This window comes from Protopterus annectens, chromosome 1.part0 (assembly GCF_019279795.1).
Source record: "Protopterus annectens isolate FY-2018-M chromosome 1.part0, PAN1.0, whole genome shotgun sequence".
Taxonomy (NCBI): Eukaryota; Metazoa; Chordata; order Ceratodontiformes; family Protopteridae; genus Protopterus; species Protopterus annectens.
The window spans coordinates 17,227,019-17,248,429 of NC_056725.1; the positions used below are offsets into that span (position 1 = coordinate 17,227,019).

Below are 21,411 nucleotides of genomic sequence, written 5' to 3' on the forward strand. Positions count from 1 at the left end.
ATGGATCTGATGAGGGATGAGTAAAGAGGCACGATGACCTCCCCTGATCTAGATGTGAATCCCTTCATGATTAGGTGGGCTATATAAAATGTTTTTCTAACCACTTTGGCCACGTGGTTGTCGAATGAGAGATTGCTATCAACTTGGGTCCCCAGGTCCCTAATTACTTCTTCCATACTTAATGGATTACCATCTATGTGGTCATTTGTGGGCACTTTGTTTTTGCCGAAGGGGATGACTATACACTTTTTGGCGTTTAGCTTGAGGCCATGGCTCTGGCACCAGTTGTCTGTTTCTCTGAGGCCCTTTTGTAGGATGCTTGTGTCGGCTGGAGAGTCTATTATGGCGCCCAGTTTGCAGTCATCTGCGAACTTGTTCAGCCACAGTCCTTCCAGGTTGGCCTGTACCTCTGAGAAATATATACCGAACAAGAGAGGTCCCAGGACTGAGCCTTGTGGGACGCCACTTGTAACTGGTTTGGAGTCTGCCATGGCTCCAGCAATTCTAACCATGTGGGTTCTGTCCTTGAGCCAGTTTGCAACCCATCTAGTGACATAGGGGTTTATATTTAAGCTGGTGAGCTTATCTATAATGCCTAAGTGGGGTATTGTATCGAAGGCTTTTGCGAGGTCCAGTTAGGCTGTGTGGACCACCTTCCCCTCGTCAATGGCCTTGGTGACTGTTTCAAAGAAATCAACCAGGTTTAAGAGGCAGGATCTGCCCTTAACAAAGCCAAACTGGGTAGAATCCAGTGTCTGTAGGTCCCCAATATCTTTATTTATGAGGTCCATGATGATCCTTTCCATAGCTTTACAGACCAAGCTAGTCAGGCTTATGGGGCAATAGTTTCCAGGATCCGTTGAGGCACCACCTTTGTGGAGAGGGACCACTGTTGCTGTACGCCACTCTTTGGGTACATATCCTGTAGTAAGGCTGAGATTGAACAGTAGTTTTATGTTTGGGTTTAGTTCTTCTTGGAGTTCATGTAGGATGCAGCCCGGGACACCAACTGTCCCATTGATGCTGTGATTTTTGCTTTGGAGAGGGCGGCTCTTACCTGAGCATCTGAGATGTCAGGGAGGCAGCACTCTGCTGGGATAGATATTTACCCTTTTGGTGGGGAAGGGGTGGAGAAGTTTGCGCTGAACCTGTCAGCTAGGATGTTGGCAATGTCTGTGGGTTCGGTGTATTTTTTGTCATTTTGGACCAATTCTGAGCATATCTGGGAATTCCCACCCAGGTTCCTAACATAACTAAAGAAAGCCTTGTGATTATCCTTAGTGTCCTGTGCAATTTTTCTCTCGAAGCTGGCCTTAGACAATTTATGAGTGCCCATAGTTTTTTGCTAATACTGATCAGAGATGCCTTCCCTTTTTGGGATTTTGCTCTATCATGTAGTAGCTTCCTCCTTCTATTGTATAGTTTGTTTATGGCTGGGGTCCACCAGACAGGACGCCTGCCTTTGGAGGATTGGATCTTGGTTTTGTTTGGGATTGCATGATCCATGCATTCCTGAAGGTGTTCATAGAAAGCGTTTATAAAGGATTCTGCGGTCTGGGCCATATTTTCCACAGGCCCGGGGGCTTTGAAGGATTCCACCTTGGTTTTGAGGAGTGTGAAATTTGCTTTAGAAGTTTTTCACTGTGGTTTTCTGGGCAGGGCCTGGGGTCGGGATGTGAATATCTAGTGAGATTAGTTTATGGTCTGATCTTACCAGTGAAGGATACACTTCTGGTCTGGAGGATAGAGTCCCCATGTTGGTGATGATCAGGTCCAGTATGTTTTCCCCTCTTGTGGGAGTGGTAACAAGTTGTTCCATAGCATTTGAGTTTATAAATTCTAGGAACCTTTGGGCTAGGGTGTTGGGCTAGGGTGTTGGAGCTAGAGTAATGCTCCCAGTCTATGTCTGGGTAGTTGAAGTCGCCCAATATAATGGTGTTTGGAGAGACCTTCATATTTTCCAGTGTTCTCAGGAAGGCCAAGTGGAGTTCCTGGGTTTGGGAGGATGGTCTGTAGCAGGCTATAAACTGGAAAGCAGTTTTACCCACTGTTAGTTGCACATGGATAGTCTCTGATGCTTCGTGCTGTGCCACCAACCTGGAGGTGTGGGTATCTTTGACAAATATTGATACTCCCCCTCCTTTTGTGGTTCGGTCCAAGTTTTGGGGCCGAAAAACATGGTATGAGGTATAACCTGGTAGTGCTGGGGTGCTCTTGGGAGCCTTGAACCAGGTTTCTGTTACTACACAGATATCGATGTTCTCCATGCTAAGGAGAGTTTCGAATGCGTGCATCTTGAGGTTTAGACTTCTGGCATTGAGTAGCATTACTCTTAGTTTCTTATCCCTTGTGATACCTATGGAGGTGGGTTTGTCTTTTGAGCCTTGCCTAAAAAAGGCACTATGGGGGTGGCAAGAGCCTTTGCCAATATCCGAAAGCCCAGGGGGTGACAGGTGCAAGCCATCCCTAGCGAAGCATCGTGGCTTGTCGAGCATGTCATCCCAGGCTGACAGGCATTGGATCCCCTTTGAATGACACCAATACTTAAGCCCATTGTTGAAATTGATCATCTTGTCTTCATATTGTGGCATCATTCTTGGTGAGGGTAAGATGCTACTCAAGGTCAGGGTCATACTGGCCTGGGCTACATGCTCAGAGAGCTCCTCTATGTCTCTTTTCATGTAGTCCAGGGAGGTACGTCTCAGGTCATTCACACCAGCATGGACAATGACCGAGTCATATTTGTAGTTGCCTTGGAGTGACCTGAGTGCTTGTGTTATGTGGCAGATCCTAGCGCCCGACTATTCCCTCTTCTATAGTCTTCTAGCAGTGACACTTTTGTCTTAATAGCTTTAGAATTTTCTCTGTTTGATATTTCCATGATGATATTCGATTTGTCCCCTTCTTCCCCTCACTACCCTGCGTTCTTGTGGTAGAACTTTATCAGTTATGAATTTAGATGCACAGGAATAGATCCTGTTTACTTCTATTATATCGCATTGCTGTCTAAGAACAGTCCTAATTACTGTGTTCATTTGTTTTATCAGACTTCTGACTTTTTGGGTTTTATTAACGTTCTGCAGTCTATTTCTTTCATTGATCTTGATATGTCTGTCTATGTCTATTAAATCAAGCAATTCTTCTCTTAGCTCATTTTTTTCCAAACTGAGGGCGCATCCCTTGTCTTCCAATTCCTGTGGGCATTCTATAGATGGTTCTATAGCATCTACCTGTGACACAGTCTCATCAATTTCGTCCTGTGCCGTGCATTGCTCTGTCATATGGGAACTCACTGGCCTATCACTCCTCAACGTTGACTGCATCAGAGTTTTCAGTTTCCTGTTTCTTTCCTTGCTGTCTAGCCTCAAGTGAAAGTTTTTACTGGTTTCCTGTGGAAGGCTCCAAATTATCTTCATATGGCACCTGACCAATTGCTTCCTGTTCCACTGATTTCCCCTTAATTTGGATATTCATTACTCTATCCTGTTGTGGTGCTTTCTGAATTAGATTTTCTGCACTAAATCCTTCACTTTGCAGCTACTCCATAACCTCAGTTTCTAGTTCTTTAACTTCTCTATTACTAATTTTCTTTCTACTTTTCCTCTTTGTCTTCTTATATTTTGTATTGTAACGTTTTCCATGGCTGGATTCCTTTGTCTGTATTTCTCTTCAAATATCTTTGGTGCTGCTCTTTTTGTATTGTTTAGTTTTGCTTTCTCCTTTGCATAAATATTACACCATGTTAAATCTCTTTTTTCTTTCCTATGTCCATATTTCTTCTTCAGATATTTCCTGATCTTCCTGTTTCTCCATCCTTTGGGGGCTCACTCCATCCTGCTGTGATGTAATCTGTTTTAGGCCTTCTACTTCAAATCCTTCACTTCCCAGGCACTCCATAACTTCAACTTCTATTTTTTAATTTATACTTTACTGATCTTCTTTTCTATGTTCCATCTTTGTGATATTTTTTTTATTGTGAAATTTTCCTTATCCAGATGACTTTGCCTGAATTTCTCTTCGGATAACTTTGGGGCTGCCTTCTTTACATTGATTTGGCTCTCTCCTTTGCATAAATATTGCACCATATCAAATCTCTCTCTCTTTCCTATGTCCATATTTCTTTTTTATACTTTTCAAATATGTCTTGGTTTTGTTTATATTTTCGCACTTCCTCAGATGCTTCTGTTTCCAAACAGATGAAGGTTTCTTGATCTGTATACTGTTTTTCACAAATCTGTTGTATTAATAACCACAAATTTTCATTTGAGGCTTCTGACAGTTTTTCTTGCGGAAGTATTTTTCTTTCCTCTAATTTCTCACTTAATTGTTTTGTATATCTTGTGTCTGGAAATTCTGGGCTTTTTGCATAATATTGCATAATAGTAACAATACATAATTTCTTTCTTATCCTCAATAGTCCACTTTATCGTCTTTATGGCTCTTCTTTGGCCCATCAGTTTTTGTGAATTTTGTGGACTGCTACTTCCTTCAAAAACGGGGGGGGGGGGGCATCCTCTTGTCTCCTGTGTGATATCCTCACTGCAGTACAAGACTCAAAGCCTATGATACTTGCTGCCTTGCAATTAAACAGGGAACCTAAAGCCCTGAAATGAGTAAAACATGAGTATTCTCTCCTGAAGCACTAGAACATAGAGGAACCTTCAATATTTTCTCTCCTGTCCAGATTTCACCCAGAGTGGATCTAATATTAGGAAAGCTTTCCTTTCTGTCTCTCTAGCTCTTTCTCTGAATCTGGGCTCAATGTGGAGGTGGGCTTGACTCTTTTTACAGCATCCACAGTGGGCTGCAATGTGGCATGCTGTAATTCTGACTGTACTGCCTAGGGCAGTTGATTTAGGTAAGTCCCTTTGCGAGATGACCTGACTGAGACGTTTTTTCCATAAAGAGTGAACTTAGGGAGATCATCCTGGCATCCTCTTTTAAGAGTGAGGTTTCATTCTTCCAGGCTTCACAGAACCTAGTAAATGACCTCATCCTTTGTGATCTCTTTTTAGGGCCCTGTATAGTTTGCTTTAGTCCATCCCTCCAAGCACTGACATATCAACCACTCTTGCCCTGTCCACAGGTTCCCTCAAGTCTCTTAAGGAGATGACCCTGCTAAAAGAGATGCAAGGTTTCCTTCACATCTTGAACTGCAGTAATCTCAACAGACATGTCCAAAACATGTACAGCTAATAACACAGGGGATTCTCATTGGTGGAGTCTTCTGCTGTTCAACTTCATTTCAGCAATTATTTCTCTGAGGCTCCCATGGTTGGGGGCACATATTGCCTGAGCTGGCAAATGCCACGGGATCATCATACTGTAGCTAACCTCTGCACCCACTACTGCTTTTTTGTCATTCCCACAGTTTGAATCATGATCCTAGTTTTGTTGCATTTGATGCTTTAAATTCTAGCTATTAAATGTTCCTCTTCTGGACAGATAATATGACAAAATGCATATTTGCATTGTCTCCAGACAGATATGTAGCTGTGCCTTAAATGCTAACAGTTCAGCATGGCCACCCACAGACATAAAACGGGTTAACATGGTTACCTTATGGGTGATTAATGTTTATTTGATCAGGTATTATGTCCCCATTTTGTATTCCATCAGTAGCAATTTCTATGGTTAAAGTTGAGTGCAAGATCACAGTTTGAGGAGCTACTGCATTCACCCTTCCAGAGGTGTTTCTCCTATTTTATGCAGTTATGTAGCTAGTATATTTAAGTAAGGGAGGTATGGAGTGTGGGATGCCTGCCCCTGTTGCAAAAAGTAGTTTTTTGTTTGAATAGGTTTATTTTATATGTGCTTGTGTGTTCTCTTGTTTGTGATAGTCAGTAATACTGGATCCTGGTAACAACTTGTGTACCTCACCATGTGGATTATGATGGTAGTTGAAGGTTGCTTGCAGAAAGGTTTTACATGCAGCCCTAGGTTTCTGCTGAAGTACCGCCAGAAGGCCAAATAAACAGAGACCAAATGAAAGCTACTGTAAATAATTCAGTTTATGAAATGTCCTCCATTCTATCTGTGGTGACCTTATCTACAGTTGGTGAAGGCTTAATCTGCCACTCATCTTCAGCATCTAACATGGGGCTTTAGTGTAAATACCACTTGTCCCTTGGTTTTACAGCCAACACATGCATGAGACCTACTTGTTTCCAAAGAGTGGCCCCTCAGGTCACCCAGCTGTGAATCGGTGGTACTTGGATCCACAAATATTTCTGCCTAGGTCTCTCCCCTGACCCAGCAGGCCTGACTGCCCAGGTACATGGTGAGGTTTCCTGGCCGGTTGTTAGAAGTATGAGACGTAATTATGTGAGACTCACCACATAAACAATTATACTAAGATTCCTGAAAAAAATACAGAAACTTTGATAACTTAATTTTGCCTCCTTAATGCATTTTTAAAGGGAGATTTTCCTCCTGTGCCTCCACCGTTTGTACTTCTCAGAGTTACATACTTCTTTATTGCTGTACCTCAGAGTAAGGGAAGATAGTCTTGAGATTCCACAGTCTTAGAATTAGTCTATATGTCTCCTGTTCTCACTTAAATTCTTAGTATTCTAAGGATTGCAGTTATGGTTCATGGACTTTTCAGTGGACACGCTTGTTGTGGCATATGGTTTAGACCTTCAACCTCACCCATTTGAAAGACCATACACTTAAGGAACATGGACTGATGTCAGCTCTGATCCTAGTGCAGGCCTCACATTTGTCTTCATCACTACTGGCAGACGTGCTTTGAGTTCTGGATCCCAGTAATTCAGCACCCAACACCCACCTGGCTTACACTCACAGCAACAACTAACTGTGCATGCCTGTCCTTGCTGGAGCTGGTTGTATCAAGGTATAACCTTTCTATCTGGATCTTAGTAAATGTCTGGAGACCAAGAGGCCATTAATTTTAATTTTATTAATTTCTTAAATTGGTATATGAACTGGTCATCACTGGCGATGTTTTAGTCAAAGGTCAGATCAAAAGGACAATGATAGTGCAATGCATAATGACACTTTAAAACAACCAATCAACCAACATGTCTTTGGAAGTAAACTGGAGTACACAGAGAGAACTTCTGAACATGCAGATTCCACACAGACAATGAGCAAAGATCAGGCTAGAACCACAGACCATTCAGCTTTGAGGCAGAGATCTTAACCACCAAACCACTCTGCTGCTAATTATATCTGAGACAGACAAGGACTATTCCTACCCTGTATCCCTCTTCCAATGACCATTCCAATCTTGAAACTTAAGAAGTCCATCATGAACTAGCCTGTGGCTCGTAGAAATGTGGAAATAAGCATCCAGAAAGGAGCCATTCATTATCCTGTCTGTGGAGCCAGTCATCAAAGCCTCCATACATGCAGTGTGGCAGCACCAGTACTGTGCTATTGCTGTTAACAGAAGAGTGGATGCTTCCTAAAAGTCCTGTTAAAGTGGAGTGAGATCTTAATTAAGCATCCTTAGGCTGAGCCATAAATTCACCTTGGCCAGTAGAGAGACCAGAGCATTTTGCCACCTTTCCAGTAGTCAAGTAGTCTAAATCCTTGGCCAAGGTATGCAGGAGAGCATCCTCCTCTTCCATGTTTAGGCTTGGAATCCTTAAGTGGATGCTCAATCTGTACACTTTTCTGTCTTCTCTAGGGGACCATGTACTGGAGATAATTTCTTCCTGTCTGAAACTGGTTGTTGGGAGGAAATAGTAAAGGCTTTCTGTACAGCATACATAGTGTGTTTCCATGTGGTCCACCACAGTTTAGACTGTGCTGATTATGTGGCTAGAGCTGCAGTCTTAGGCAGGTTCCTTCACATGGTAACATAGCTGGTTTTCTTTCTTTAAGGAGGATCTCCAGTAGTCCACCCCTGGGGAAGACTTTATTCAACTAGCCTTCTCATTTTTTAATTCCTTTTTGGTTTTTTTTTGAGGATGGTCGGATATGCGGGGCGGCTCCAGATTCTGTGGAACCTGTCCCAGGAGACCATCCAAATTCATCACGGCCCCTTCGGACAAACAGTTCCTTTCCAAGGGTGTCTCTGTGGATGCTATGGTGGTGGCGGCGGCCACTAAGAAGGAACTGGCGGATCCTTCAGTACCTGTCCATCCTCCCAACAAGGGTTCTAGGACCATGGACAGGTATGGAAAGCGGATGTTTTCTTCAGCGACCTTTGCTATGCTCGCTGAATTATCTTTGTCACTTCACCAGGCTTCAACGAGATATTCTCAAGGAACTGGGTGAAGTAGTCCAGATCCTTCTGCTGCTGGGGCTCAAGAAAAGATTGCCTCAGCTTGCAATCCTGAATTCCATATCTAACTCCTCCATGCGGCTCATATCCTATGCAGCCGATGGAGCGAGCAGGGCCGCAGGCACAGGAGTTGCTCTTAGACGCCAAGCCTGGATGCGGCTTTGTAATTTTGCGGACCCCTTTAAGGCCCTTCACTAATACCCCTTTGATGGTTCGGCTTTGTTCGGACCTCAGGTGAAGGATACCTTGACCAGGTGTGAGCAGGACGGTAAAACTCTTTCTGCCGTTGGAGTCCAATTTTCCACTCCTTCTAGACCATATCCCAAGGGTCAGAAGGGGGGAAGATGTGGTTCCGTAAAGCCCAAGGAGCTACACCGGACGCACGTGGTCAGTTTACCCCAGAGGCAGAGGGGTAACAATAAGACGCCACCCTAGAGGCAGGGGGGTCCTCAGAACCAGGGCAACAGGGAGTCTCTTCCTGAGAAGCCCTTTCAGCATCCCTGAGGTGTTGCCCGACTGTCCACCCTTGGAGGCAGTCGGGGGAAGGATTTCACTGTACCCAGTAGCCTGGCAATCCCTATCACAAGAGATGTGGGTACAGTCAATCATATCCGAGGGTTACAAAATCCCCTTCAAAGGTTTCGCACCTCTACAATCCCTTCCAGACATCTCACCCGGTCAAAGGATTTGGCAGAACAGGAGGTTTCAAAACTCCTAGAAAAAGAGCCGTCCAGACGGTGCCGCAGACCAGGTAGGATCCGCGTCTACTGAGATTCTTTTTGGTCCCCAAAAGGACGGGAGATTGAGACCAATATTAGACCTGAGCAATCTAAACAGATTTGTCAAGAAGGCAAGATTCCGGATGGTCACGCTTCAGTCCATTCTGCCATTTCTGGGCAAGGACAACTGGATGTGCTCTATAGACCTTCAGGATGCGTACTATCACATAAAGATTCACAGACGCTCCAGAAGGTTTCTCCGCCGCTAGGGACCAGTCATTACCAATTCAGAGCACTGCCCTTTGGCCTCACTTCAGCCCCCAGAGTGTTTACCAAATGCATGGCAGTGGTCACAGCTCATCTGAGACGTCAAGGATTCCAGGTGTTACCCTACTTGGACGACTGGCTCCTCTCCGCCACCACCAAGTGTCAGCTTCTTCAGTCCAGAGACTACACTCTACAGCTTTGCAGGAGTTTAGGAATTTCAGTAAATTTGAAAAATCTTCTCTGCTGCCTTGCCAATCTATCACCTTTATAGGCGCAGAATTAAACACCGTCAAAATGTTAGCCAGACTAACAGATCAAAGAATTCTGGACATCCAAAAATTGCTCGGATTCTATTGCAAAGCAACAAGATCAAAGCCAGATTTATACTGAAGGTTCTAGGTCTTATGGCTGCGGCCATTGTTCTTCTACCACTGGCTCGCCCACATGCGTCTTCTGCAGTGGATGCTATTCACGCAGTGGTCGTACCACAGTCTTCCGATGAGGCACGAAATCTTAGTCACACAGTCGTGCAGGGCTCATCTGAACTGGTGGATATCTTCCCCTCTTCTTCATCAGGGCCGACCCTTTATTCCCCTCCTCCAGTTGCCACAGTCACCACGGATGCCTCTCTGATCGGGTGGGGGCATTATCAGGGCAGGATGGTCCACGGACGTGGCAACCCATAGAATACCATCTGCACATAAATGTCCTGGAGATGAGAGCAGTGCTTTTAACGTTGCAAGCCCTCAACGACTTTCTTCCCACGGGGACTATTGCAGTACAAACGGACAACATGTCCGTGGTCTGGTACATCAACAAACAGGGTGGGACCAGGTCCTATCCGTTATGTCGAGAAGCTCTCAGACTTTGGCAATGGGCGATCTCTTCTCAGCGGTTTCTGATAGCAACGCACATCCCCGGCAGGTCCAACCTATTGGCGGACAGGCTGAGCAGATCCATTCTGATGCCTCACGAGTGGTCTCTCAATCAATCTGTAGTGGATCAGATATTTCTGAAGTGGGGCACTCCTTGTTGCGATCTTTTTGCTACTCCTCAAAACAACAAGTGCCCCGATTTTTTCACTCTCTTTCCCTTCCAGGCCAACCCCTGAGAGACTCTCTAACCCAGGATTGGCCCGAAGGGGACTTCTGTACGCTTTTCCTCCCTTTCCTTGATTCCACAAGTCATTCAGAAAGCCACCGTTTTGAGAGCCAAGTTGATCCTCATTGCCCCATATTGGCCTCGACAAATTTGGTTTCCGTCTCTACATCGTCACCTTCTGGTGCAGCCCTGGCATCTGGACCCAGTTCGGATCTCTTGATCCACCAGTCGGGTCAGCAGCACCGGGCCATTCATTCTCTCAACCTCACTGCTTGGTTGCTCCACTTCCTTCCCTAGCCAGGCTACCGATGATTTCTGACTCAGTCAGAGACATTTTAGTGTCTTCTTTGAAGTCGTCCACTAGGACTGTTTATGCTAGCAAGTGGCGGCGTTTTCTATTTGGGCAAATTCCAGAAATATTGATCCCTTTACTGCTCCTGTACATTCTGTTTTAGATTTCCTGGCGGAGGTTTTTCATTCAGGATCCTCGTCATCTACAGTCAAAGTACAACTGGCTGCTATTTCCAAGTATCATGTTGGCTTGCATGACAATAACATTATGTCTCATAGATTATGCAAGGCCTTTCTGAGAGGAGTTTTTCTCCTAAAACCACCTATAAAGCATCCTCCTCCAATGGGATCTAAACGTAATGTTCGCATCCTTGATACTACCTCCCTTGAACCGTTTGCTTCATGTTCTTTCAAGTTATTCACCTGAAAACTATATTTTTACTGGCTGTCACTTCTGCAAGAAGGGTTTCGAGATTCAAGCTCTCTGTATTCGCTCCCCTTATTTGGTTTTTCATAAGGACAGGGTATCATTAAGAACTAACCCTTCCTTTCTCCCCAAAGTCGTGTCTCAAACCAATATTAACCAATCTATAGATCTACCAGTCTTTTTCCCAAACTATTCCGACAGAGCTGAACAGAAACTGCATTTTTGGATGTCCATCGTCAGCTCAGGTACTATTTGCATAGAACTAAACAATTCAGAAAATCGGACCAATTATTTGTCTCCTATGCAGAAAACAGGATAGGTCTTCCAGTTTCTAAAGTGACCTTATCCAGATGGTTGACTTCCACCATTTCCTATGTGTACTCTCTCAGAGGCAAACAGCTATCTTCTAAACCAAAAGCACACTCAACCAGGAGTCTATCCACTTCTGCAGCTTTTCAGGGTAGACTACCCATTGATACCATTTGTGCAGCAGCTACTTGGGCCACGCCTCATACCTTTGTCTCTCATTACAAGTTGGACCTGGCCTCCAGAGATAGGGCCAGTTTTGGTTCCACAGTTCTCAAGAGTCTGTTCCATTGAGCCACCCGGGATACAGGTGCTAGGGACGCGGTCCCATCCAGCAAGAATGAAGGCGAGATTGACAACTTAACATTTAGAAGTTATGTACCTACCATAACGTTCCATGTTAGTTGTCTTCTCTCGCCTTCTTTCTTTGGTCCCTCCCTCCTTCCCCCTGGCCTGGACAGATCTTGAAGAGTTCCTATTAGGTTGTTTTCCTCCTGAGCCTTCATATGAGGACTTCTATTAGGAACTTGTGTTCCTAATTGTTAGAATAGTCTTTAGCAGGGTGGGTTAGCTACCAAACGAGATCTGAGGTAGTTCCGCCTTGCATCATGGGATATAGGGTTGCCTCGAGCTGGTAAAAGGAGTTCTCAAGCTAAAGCAAGTGCCGAGTCGGAGCCGAGGATCGGCTCCGAACCCATCCAGCAAGAAAGAAGGCGAGAGAAGACAACTAACATGGAACGTTATGGTAGGTACATAACTTCTAATTTTTAGGGCCCTGTATAGTTTGCTTTAGTCCATCCCTCCAAGCACTGACATATCAACCACTCTTGCCCTGTCCACAGGTTCCCTCAAGTCTCTTAAGGAGATGACCCTGCTAAAAGAGATGCAAGGTTTCCTTCACATCTTGAACTGCAGTAATCTCAACAGACATGTCCAAAACATGTACAGCTAATAACACAGGGGATTCTCATTGGTGGAGTCTTCTGCTGTTCAACTTCATTTCAGCAATTATTTCTCTGAGGCTCCCATGGTTGGGGGCACATATTGCCTGAGCTGGCAAATGCCATGGGATCATCATACTGTAGCTAACCTCTGCACCCACTACTGCTTTTTTGTCATTCCCACAGTTTGAATCATGATCCTAGTTTTTGTTGCATTTGATGCTTTAAATTCTAGCTATTAAATGTTCCTCTTCTGGACAGATAATATGACAAAATGCATATTTGCATTGTCTCCAGAGCAGATATGTAGCTGTGCCTTAAATGCTAACAGTTCAGCATGGCCACCCACAGACATAAAACGGGTTAACATGGTTACCTTATGGGTGATTAATGTTTATTTGATCAGGTATTATGTCCCCATTTTGTATTCCATCAGTAGCAATTTCTATGGTTAAAGTTGTGAGTGCAAGATCACAGTTTGAGGAGCTACTGCATTCACCCTTCCAGAGGTGTTTCTCCTATTTTATGCAGTTATGTAGCTAGTATATTTAAGTAAGGGAGGTATGGAGTGTGGGATGCCTGCCCCTGTTGCAAAAAGTAGGTTTTTTTTGTTTGAATAGGTTTATTTTATATGTGCTTGTGTGTTCTCTTGTTTGTGATAGTCAGTAATACTGGATCCTGGTAACAACTTGTGTACCTCACCATGTGGATTATGATGGTAGTTGAAGGTTGCTTGCAGAAAGGTTTTACATGCAGCCCTAGGTTTCTGCTGAAGTACCGCCAGAAGGCCAAATAAACAGAGACCAAATGAAAGCTACTGTAAATAATTCAGTTTATGAAATGTCCTCCATTCTATCTGTGGTGACCTTATCTACAGTTGGTGAAGGCTTAATCTGCCACTCATCTTCAGCATCTAACATGGGGCTTTAGTGTAAATACCACTTGTCCCTTGGTTTTACAGCCAACACATGCATGAGACCTACTTGTTTCCAAAGAGTGGCCCCTCAGGTCACCCAGCTGTGAATCGGTGGTACTTGGATCCACAAATATTTCTGCCTAGGTCTCTCCCCTGACCCAGCAGGCCTGACTGCCCAGGTACATGGTGAGGTTTCCTGGCCGGTTGTTAGAAGTATGAGACGTAATTATGTGAGACTCACCACATAAACAATTATACTAAGATTCCTGAAAAAAATACAGAAACTTTGATAACTTAATTTTGCCTCCTTAATGCATTTTTAAAGGGAGATTTTCCTCCCTGTGCCTCCCACGTTTGTACTTCTCAGAGTTACATACTTCTTTATTGCTGTACCTCAGAGTAAGGGAAGATAGTCTTGAGATTCCACAGTCTTAGAATTAGTCTATATGTCTCCTGTTCTCACTTAAATTCTTAGTATTCTAAGGATTGCAGTTATGGTTCATGGACTTTTCAGTGGACACACTTGTTGTGGCATATGGTTTAGACCTTCAACCTCACCCATTTGAAAGACCATACACTTAAGGAGCATGGACTGATGTCAGCTCTGATCCTAGTGCAGGCCTCACATTTGTCTTCATCACTACTGGCAGACGTGCTTTGAGTTCTGGATCCCAGTAATTCAGCACCCAACACCCACCTGGCTTACACTCACAGCAACAACTAACTGTGCATGCCTGTCCTTGCTGGAGCTGGTTGTATCAAGGTATAACCTTTCTATCTGGATCTTAGTAAATGTCTGGAGACCAAGAGGCCATTAATTTTAATTTTATTAATTTCTTAAATTGGTATATGAACTGGTCATCACTGACGTGTTTTAGTCAAAGGTCAGATCAAAAGGACAATGATAGTGCAATGCATAATGACACTTTAAAACAACCAATCAACCAACATGTCTTTGGAAGTAAACTGGAGTACACAGAGAGAACTTCTGAACATGCAGATTCCACACAGACAATGAGCAAAGATCAGGCTAGAACCACAGACCATTCAGCTTTGAGGCAGAGATCTTAACCACCGAACCACTCTGCTGCTAATTATATCTGAGACAGACAAGGACTATTCCTACCCTGTATCCCTCTTCCAATGACCATTCCAATCTTGAAACTTAAGAAGTCCATCATGAACTAGCCTGTGGCTCGTAGAAATGTGGAAATAAGCATCCAGAAAGGAGCCATGCATTATCCTGTCTGTGGAGCCAGTCATCAAAGCCTCCATACATGCAGTGTGGCAGCACCAGTACTGTGCTATTGCTGTTAACAGAAGAGTGGATGCTTCCTAAAAGTCCTGTTAAAGTGGAGTGAGATCTTAATTAAGCATCCTTAGGCTGAGCCATAAATTCACCTTGGCCAGTAGAGAGACCAGAGCATTTTGCCACCTTTCCAGTAGTCAAGTAGTCTAAATCCTTGGCCAAGGTATGCAGGAGAGCATCCTCCTCTTCCATGTTTAGGCTTGGAATCCTTAAGTGGATGCTCAATCTGTACACTTTTCTGTCTTCCCTAGGGGACCATGTACTGGAGATAATTTCTTCCTGTCTGAATCTGGTTGTTGGGAGGAAATAGTAAAGGCTTTCTGTACAGCATACATAGTGTGTTTCCATGTGGTCCACCACAGTTTAGACTGTGCTGATTATGTGGCTAGAGCTGCAGTCTTAGGCAGGTTCCTTCACATGGTAACATAGCTGGTTTTCTTTCTTTAAGGAGGATCTCCAGTAGTCCACCCCTGGGGAAGACTTTATTCAACTAGCCTTCTCATGATCTGGTGGTTAACCTCTTGAAGAGGAAGCAGACCTGTGAATGATTTCAGCAACTTCCCTTTAACCCTTTGCCTCTTCTTTGTAGCCCAGTCAACCCCAAAAGAAGCCTCCTCACATACTTTTAATCACCACACTCTTTTGCCCTCTTCAGTGCAAGAAAAAATACCCAAGAGGACATCTCTTGCCTGCCCAGAATTCACTTATCTGCCTACAGTATAAGGCTGCCTACAGTTAGTGGATGAGAAAACCATCACTAAAGACCAGTGGGTTCTGGAAGTGATTATATTTGGATGCATCTTAAAGCTGTTAAGTTCTGTGTCAAAAATGTTTCCACTAAGTAACCAAGTTGTTTGCACAAAACTGCTGGAATACGCCCAGGCTATTCTTCAAAAGGGTTGTAGAGGATGAGCCCTTTGCTGAAAGAACTTCTGCTCTTGCTTATTTAATGTTTCTTAAACGGTAGATGTCTTCTGTCTCATTCTTAACCTCAGAGATTTTACAAAGCACATCTACAATGTTTTATGTTCGGGATGTTGACTGTTTAGGGTGCCATGATATTGCAGTGGTATAGTACCTGTTATGTGCCAGTGGAGATGATGGGCATGCAACACATCTATTTCTGGAGTCTACATTAGGGATTCCTTTTGTTTTCTCTGGGTGAATGCAACTTTCAATGCAGAATGCTGCCATTTCAACTTTTGTTTATTTACTGTTTGTTCACTGGTTAAGTGGACTGACTGGTCTATTTACTCCTTTCAGCCACAACCCAAGCTCAGAAAGAGTGTTTCAGTCAACACTGTTATAAACAAAATAAGTAAATGGTAAAATTCAGAACATAATAAGATTTAATGCAGGTAGAGTAAGATTGAAAGATCCAGTCAGAGTGCATTGAAAGTACAAATTGCAAGCCAAAATATGCATAAAATACATTGCAGTCATATATATAATATATGACAAGCCATGACGGCTTGCACCTGTCACCCTTAGGCTTTCAAATACTGGCCAAGGCTCATGCCACCCCCATAGTGCCTTTTATAGGCAAGGCTCAAAAGACAAACCCACTGCCATAAATAGCACAAGTAACAAAAAACTGAGGGTAATGCTACTCAGTGCCAGAAGTCTAAACCTCAAAATGCACGCACTCGAGGCACTCCTCAGTATGGAGAAAATCGATATATGTGCTGTAACAGAAACCTGGTTTAGGGCTCCAAAGAGGACCCCAGCACTACCAGGCTACAACTCGTACCATGCATTTCGGCCACAGAACCTGGACCGAAATACAAAAGGCGGGAGTGTATCCATATTCATCAAGGATACCCACATCTCCAGGTTAGTGGCTCAGCACGATGCTTCAGAGATCATCCACGTGCAACTAACAACGGGCAAAACTGCAGTTCAAATTGTAGCTTGGTACAGATCACCCGCCATGTCCCAGGACCCCCATTCCACATTTCTGGAAACACTGGGAAATATAAAGGTCCTACCAAACACCCTAATATTGGGTGATTTCAATTACCCAAACATTAACTGGGAAAACTACTGAAGTACAAACTCCCTTGCCCAACATTTCTTTGAATTTATAAACTAAAATGCTCTGGATCAACTGGTCAACACTCCCACCAGAGGTGACAACAGTTTGGACCTGGTCATTACCAACATGGGCGACTGGTGCTCCACACTGTAGGTCAACCCCTCACTGGTTAGATCTGACCATAAACAAATCACTTTGGATATCCACATTCCGCCCCCACCCCTGGACAAGGAAACCACTGAAAAACTTTTCAAAAGCAAACTTCACGTTACTTAAGACCAAGGTGGAAAGTTTCAAAGCCCCCATACTAAAGGATAACGTTGTCCAAGCTGCAAAATCCTTTACTAATGCATTCTACGGCTACATACAAGAATGCATGGATCGTGCTATCCCAAGCAAAACCAAGACTCACTCCTCCAAGAAAAGGAAACCAGTCTGCTGAACTCCTGCCATAAACAAGCCATACAATAGGAGGAGGAAACTAGTATAGAAAAGAGTAAAATCCCAAGAAGGGAAGACATCCCTCCCTGATCAGTATCAGCAAGAAACTACAATACCTCATAAAATCATCCAAGGCGAGTTTCGAAAGAAAAATTGCCAAAGACTCCAAAGATAACCACAAGGCATTCTTTAGCTATGTCAAGAATCTAAGTGGCAATGCTCAGATCTGCTCGGAGTTAGTGCAGAATGGTACAAAATACACTGAACCGACCGTTATCGCTAACAACCTGGCAGACAGGTTCAGCGCAAACTTCACCCGCCCTCTCACCCCCAAAAGGGCCCATAACTATACCAGAAGAATGCAGAGCCCCGGAAATCACAGACACTCAGGTTAAAACAGCCCTCTCCAAAGCCAAAAACACAGCATCAATGGGAACGGACGGTGTCCCAGGCTGCATCCTCCACGAGCTCAAAGATGAACTAACCCCTCATCTAAACACACTGTTCAAACTCAGCCTCTCCACAGGTTACATACCCATAGAGTGTCGGAAAGCAACAGTTATTCCACTCGACAAAGGTGGAGCGGCAACAGACCCCGGGAGCTATCTCCCTATAAGCCTGACTAGCTTGGTCTGCAAGGCTATGGAACGCATCATCATGGAACTTATTAACAGAGACATTGGGAACCTCCAAACAGTATACACTACCCAGTTTGGTTTTGTTAAGGGCAGATCATGCCTACTAAATCTGGTGGACTTCTTTGAGACAGTTACCAAGGCTATAGACAAGGGAAAGGTGGTACATACAGCCTACCTAGACCCCGCACAGGTCTTCGACACCATTCCCCATTCTGGTATTATAGACAAGCTCGCCAGCCCGAACATAAACCCCTACGCCACAAGATGGGTTGCCAACTGGCTCATGGACAGAATCCACATAAGAGTTGCGGGAGCTAGGTCTGACTCTAAACCGGTTACAAGTGGCGTTCCCCAGGTCTCAGTCCTAGGACCCCTCCTGCTCAGCATATACTTCTCAGAGGTACAGGCAAGCACAGGAGGACTATGGCTGACCAAGTTCACAGACGACTGCAAACTAGGGGCTATAATTGACTCTCTGGCTGACACACACATCCTCCAAAAGGGTCTCACTGAGACGGATACTTGGTGGTAAAATCATGGCCTCCAGCTAAATGCCAAAAAGGTGCATAGTCATCCCCTTTGGATACCTAAATACGGAAGACGTAATAAGGGATCTGGGGACCCAAGTAGATAGTAATCTCTCCTTTGATAATCACATTGCCAAAGTGGTTAGAAAATCCTTCTAAGTGGCCCACCTTGCCACAAAAGGGTTCGCATCCAGATCAAAAGAGGTCATTGTGCCCCTCTACTCATCGCTCATCAGACCCATCATAGAGTACAACCCCTCATTTGGGATGTATCTTACAAGACACCTGCAACAGCTGGAAAGACCACAGAAGTATCTCACCAAGAGGATCATTGGCCTGAAGCAGATGCCCTATGCAGCTCGACTGAAGAAACTCCAGCTGTACTCGGTTGCATACCGCCTACTTAGAGGTGATCTCTGCCTGACATACAAGGCCATGTCCAACCCAGAACTGATGGACATGCTCCACCTAAAGAAAAGCTGATCCCCTCGAGCCACATGCTCTAGGGATCTAAACCTCACCACAACAATAAATAGGACGTGCTGGAGGGATAGATTCCTGTCCCAGAGACTTCCCATGCTTTGGAACAAGATTCCAATCTACATTAGACAGAGCTCCTCGCTAACACACTTCAAGAGAAACTTTGACGAGTGGATGGGAAACAGAAAGTTGACCCCGGGGATCACTTCAGTGGCTCTGCTGGACAGAGGCACAGGGAACTAATCTAAGGGGGCGGCGAAAGCCAACACATTCTGGCTAGGTTTATAAATGCCTTTGGGCAGATAGCATAGTACCTACCTATGAACCTATATATATATATATATATATGTGTGTGTGTGTGTGTGTGAGTGAGTATATATTAAAATATGTAAACTTCTATATACTTGTGAAATCTTTGTGTATAAGATGCCACATTAACAGACCGAGAAAAGGTTTATTAAATGTATTATATTATTCATGATGTAGCATGCTAAGTTACCTAACCATTGTCACAGTAACACTTGCAGGTAGGTTCAATAAACAGATGCTCTTTAAGTGCATCTTTGAAGCTTTTAATGGTTTCTAGATTTTTTTATGTCTGTAGGCAGATGGTTGCAAGTATGTAGCAGGTCCCAGTCTAGAAGAGGCTGTCTCACCTTTAGCAGTTTGAAATGGAGAGTGTACTACAGGGAAACTTTTCAGTGTACTTTTGAGTACATATGGGTTCTCTTTTGAAGACAATTTTAGTCTTATAGCGTAGCAGTAACTGTGTTTTTTGCAACTTGTAAATTATGGAACTTGGAAGAAAAATGGCCATATGAGACATTGAAAAGCCTTTTGGAATTTTTAGCAAATTGCAGTGGTGTATTTGGAGATCTGCTAAGAGAATAAATCTGCCCGTTTTATTCTCAGCAGTCTATATTCTGTGAATATTGTGGGCTGTAAGCATAATGAGAAAAAGAAAGCTGTATTCAGGTTTGGGTATTAAACATTTTTAAAAGTGGCCTTGCATGCAGTAGGTGAAAGGAAGTGCCTTATCTTGTAACATAGTTTTAAATGAGCAAGGACTTTATTAGCTACAAAAAGCATAGGTGGGTATGAGCTTAGACCGTCTACTGCATATTCACTCAGCAACAGCTCTGTTATCACAGCTCTAGTTTCACTACTTGCACTCATGCAGCAGCTACAACTTTCAGTTAAACACATGCTGTTTACCAATATTTTGGTCATGGTAACTGAGAATGGAAAAGGATTTTATATATTTTCTGCCTGGATGTCTGGCTCCTTGGAGGACCCTGACTTAGGGAGTCCATAGTGGTAGCATGGTGTAATGACACACCCCTATTTGCTCCCATGCTGAAGCAAAAGCTCTGTTATTAGACCTCCAGCATTACTAGGTTGGAATGCTGTAGGGTGTGACTATTGAGGGGAAGTAGCCCTCTTTAAGCCCATCTGAGAGAATTACCTTCATTGCTGTAGAGCTGGATAGTCTCCAGTATTACTCACAACTCTTTCATGAATTCCTGGACCCTTTATGTATTTATCAAAGTGAAGATGTAGTAGAAGGTCGAAGCTCATACCTTCTTATGACTTTTTTGTTTACTGGATGTCATAATTTTTTGCACCAGTCACAGACCAGTTTTTTCCAGTTCCTCTATGAAATAAATCCCTGATAGGATGGTCCTTGGAGGTTCCTCTTCTGTTGTGGCATCCTGATTTGATCTGCAGCAACAACTGTCTTCCTTCGGGGAGAACCCTCACCTCCCCATGAGTAGGTTCTCTGGGTTCTTTGCACAGAGCATCTCCCAGTGGGATAGGTCCAGGCAAGGAGCCATCATACTGTGTCTTGCAGTGGTGGTTTCCTAGTTTTTCCCCATCTCCCATTGATGTGCTGCATCAATCAGAGGACACGCAGTGGCTCCAGAAATGAAATATCCTCTCCTGTATAATGAAACATCCCTATTTGTCTGCTACCATGCTGAAGCAACAGCTCTGTGATTAGAACCCCAGCATTACTAGTTGGGTACATGAAACAGCTGCAACCCCAGAATGCCCCCACCCTGGAGGAAGTGAGCAGGAAATGCCTTCTCATTCCTCTTTCATCCCTGCTTGTTACAACAATCCTGTTGGTTATTTAGCAGGAGAGGCATGTTATTATTTTGCAATTGTGTTTCTGTATTACGTTTGTTTTGTAATCTGTCTTTACATTTCTTTTGTCATAGTTGATAAAGGTTCTTTTTGGATAATCCCACTTATTGACTCTGTAAGTGATTTGTGTGTAATTTATTGGTTAGCAATGACCACCTGATTCACCTAGTTTTCCAATTGTATTACAAATTGCAACAGCAGTTTATTGTTAACAAGCATCCAACTTACCAGATTTTCTTTATTAAATAAAAAAAAACACTGGGACAGAAATGGAATGCAGTACAGTCATTGTGGAGTGAAAAACTGCTGACAAAACTGATCATTAAATTTAAGATTGCTGTTAACTAATTCTGACAAGTTTATTTTCACCACAGCTGTCTTACATGAATGGAACATGCAGCAGGATGGCCCCATTTCCAAAGTTGTCTTATTTAGCCTAACAAACTTCATTGAGAAGAAAGGTTATGATGGTCTTCAACAAGGTAAGCATTGTCATAACAGGATTGATGCAAGTATAGCAAGGCTCTTGTTAAAAGTTTTTTAGCTTTAAATTATTAAGCAGCACTGAATCTAAAATTTGTCTAGTTCTGCAGAATCAAATTAATTTAGAT

General features: G+C 43.6%; 1 protein-coding gene across 1 annotated transcript in view; it reads left to right on the forward strand.

The window, feature by feature from the left end:
* The window catches only part of KPTN (kaptin, actin binding protein), a 1,335,927-nt gene that overhangs the window by 1,027,888 nt on the left and 286,628 nt on the right, over positions 1-21,411 (forward strand). The window contains exon 6 of the mRNA XM_044079008.1: positions 21,175-21,282. Within this exon, the coding sequence (XP_043934943.1) occupies positions 21,175-21,282 (108 nt within the window). The remainder of the gene's footprint in view (positions 1-21,174; positions 21,283-21,411) is intronic.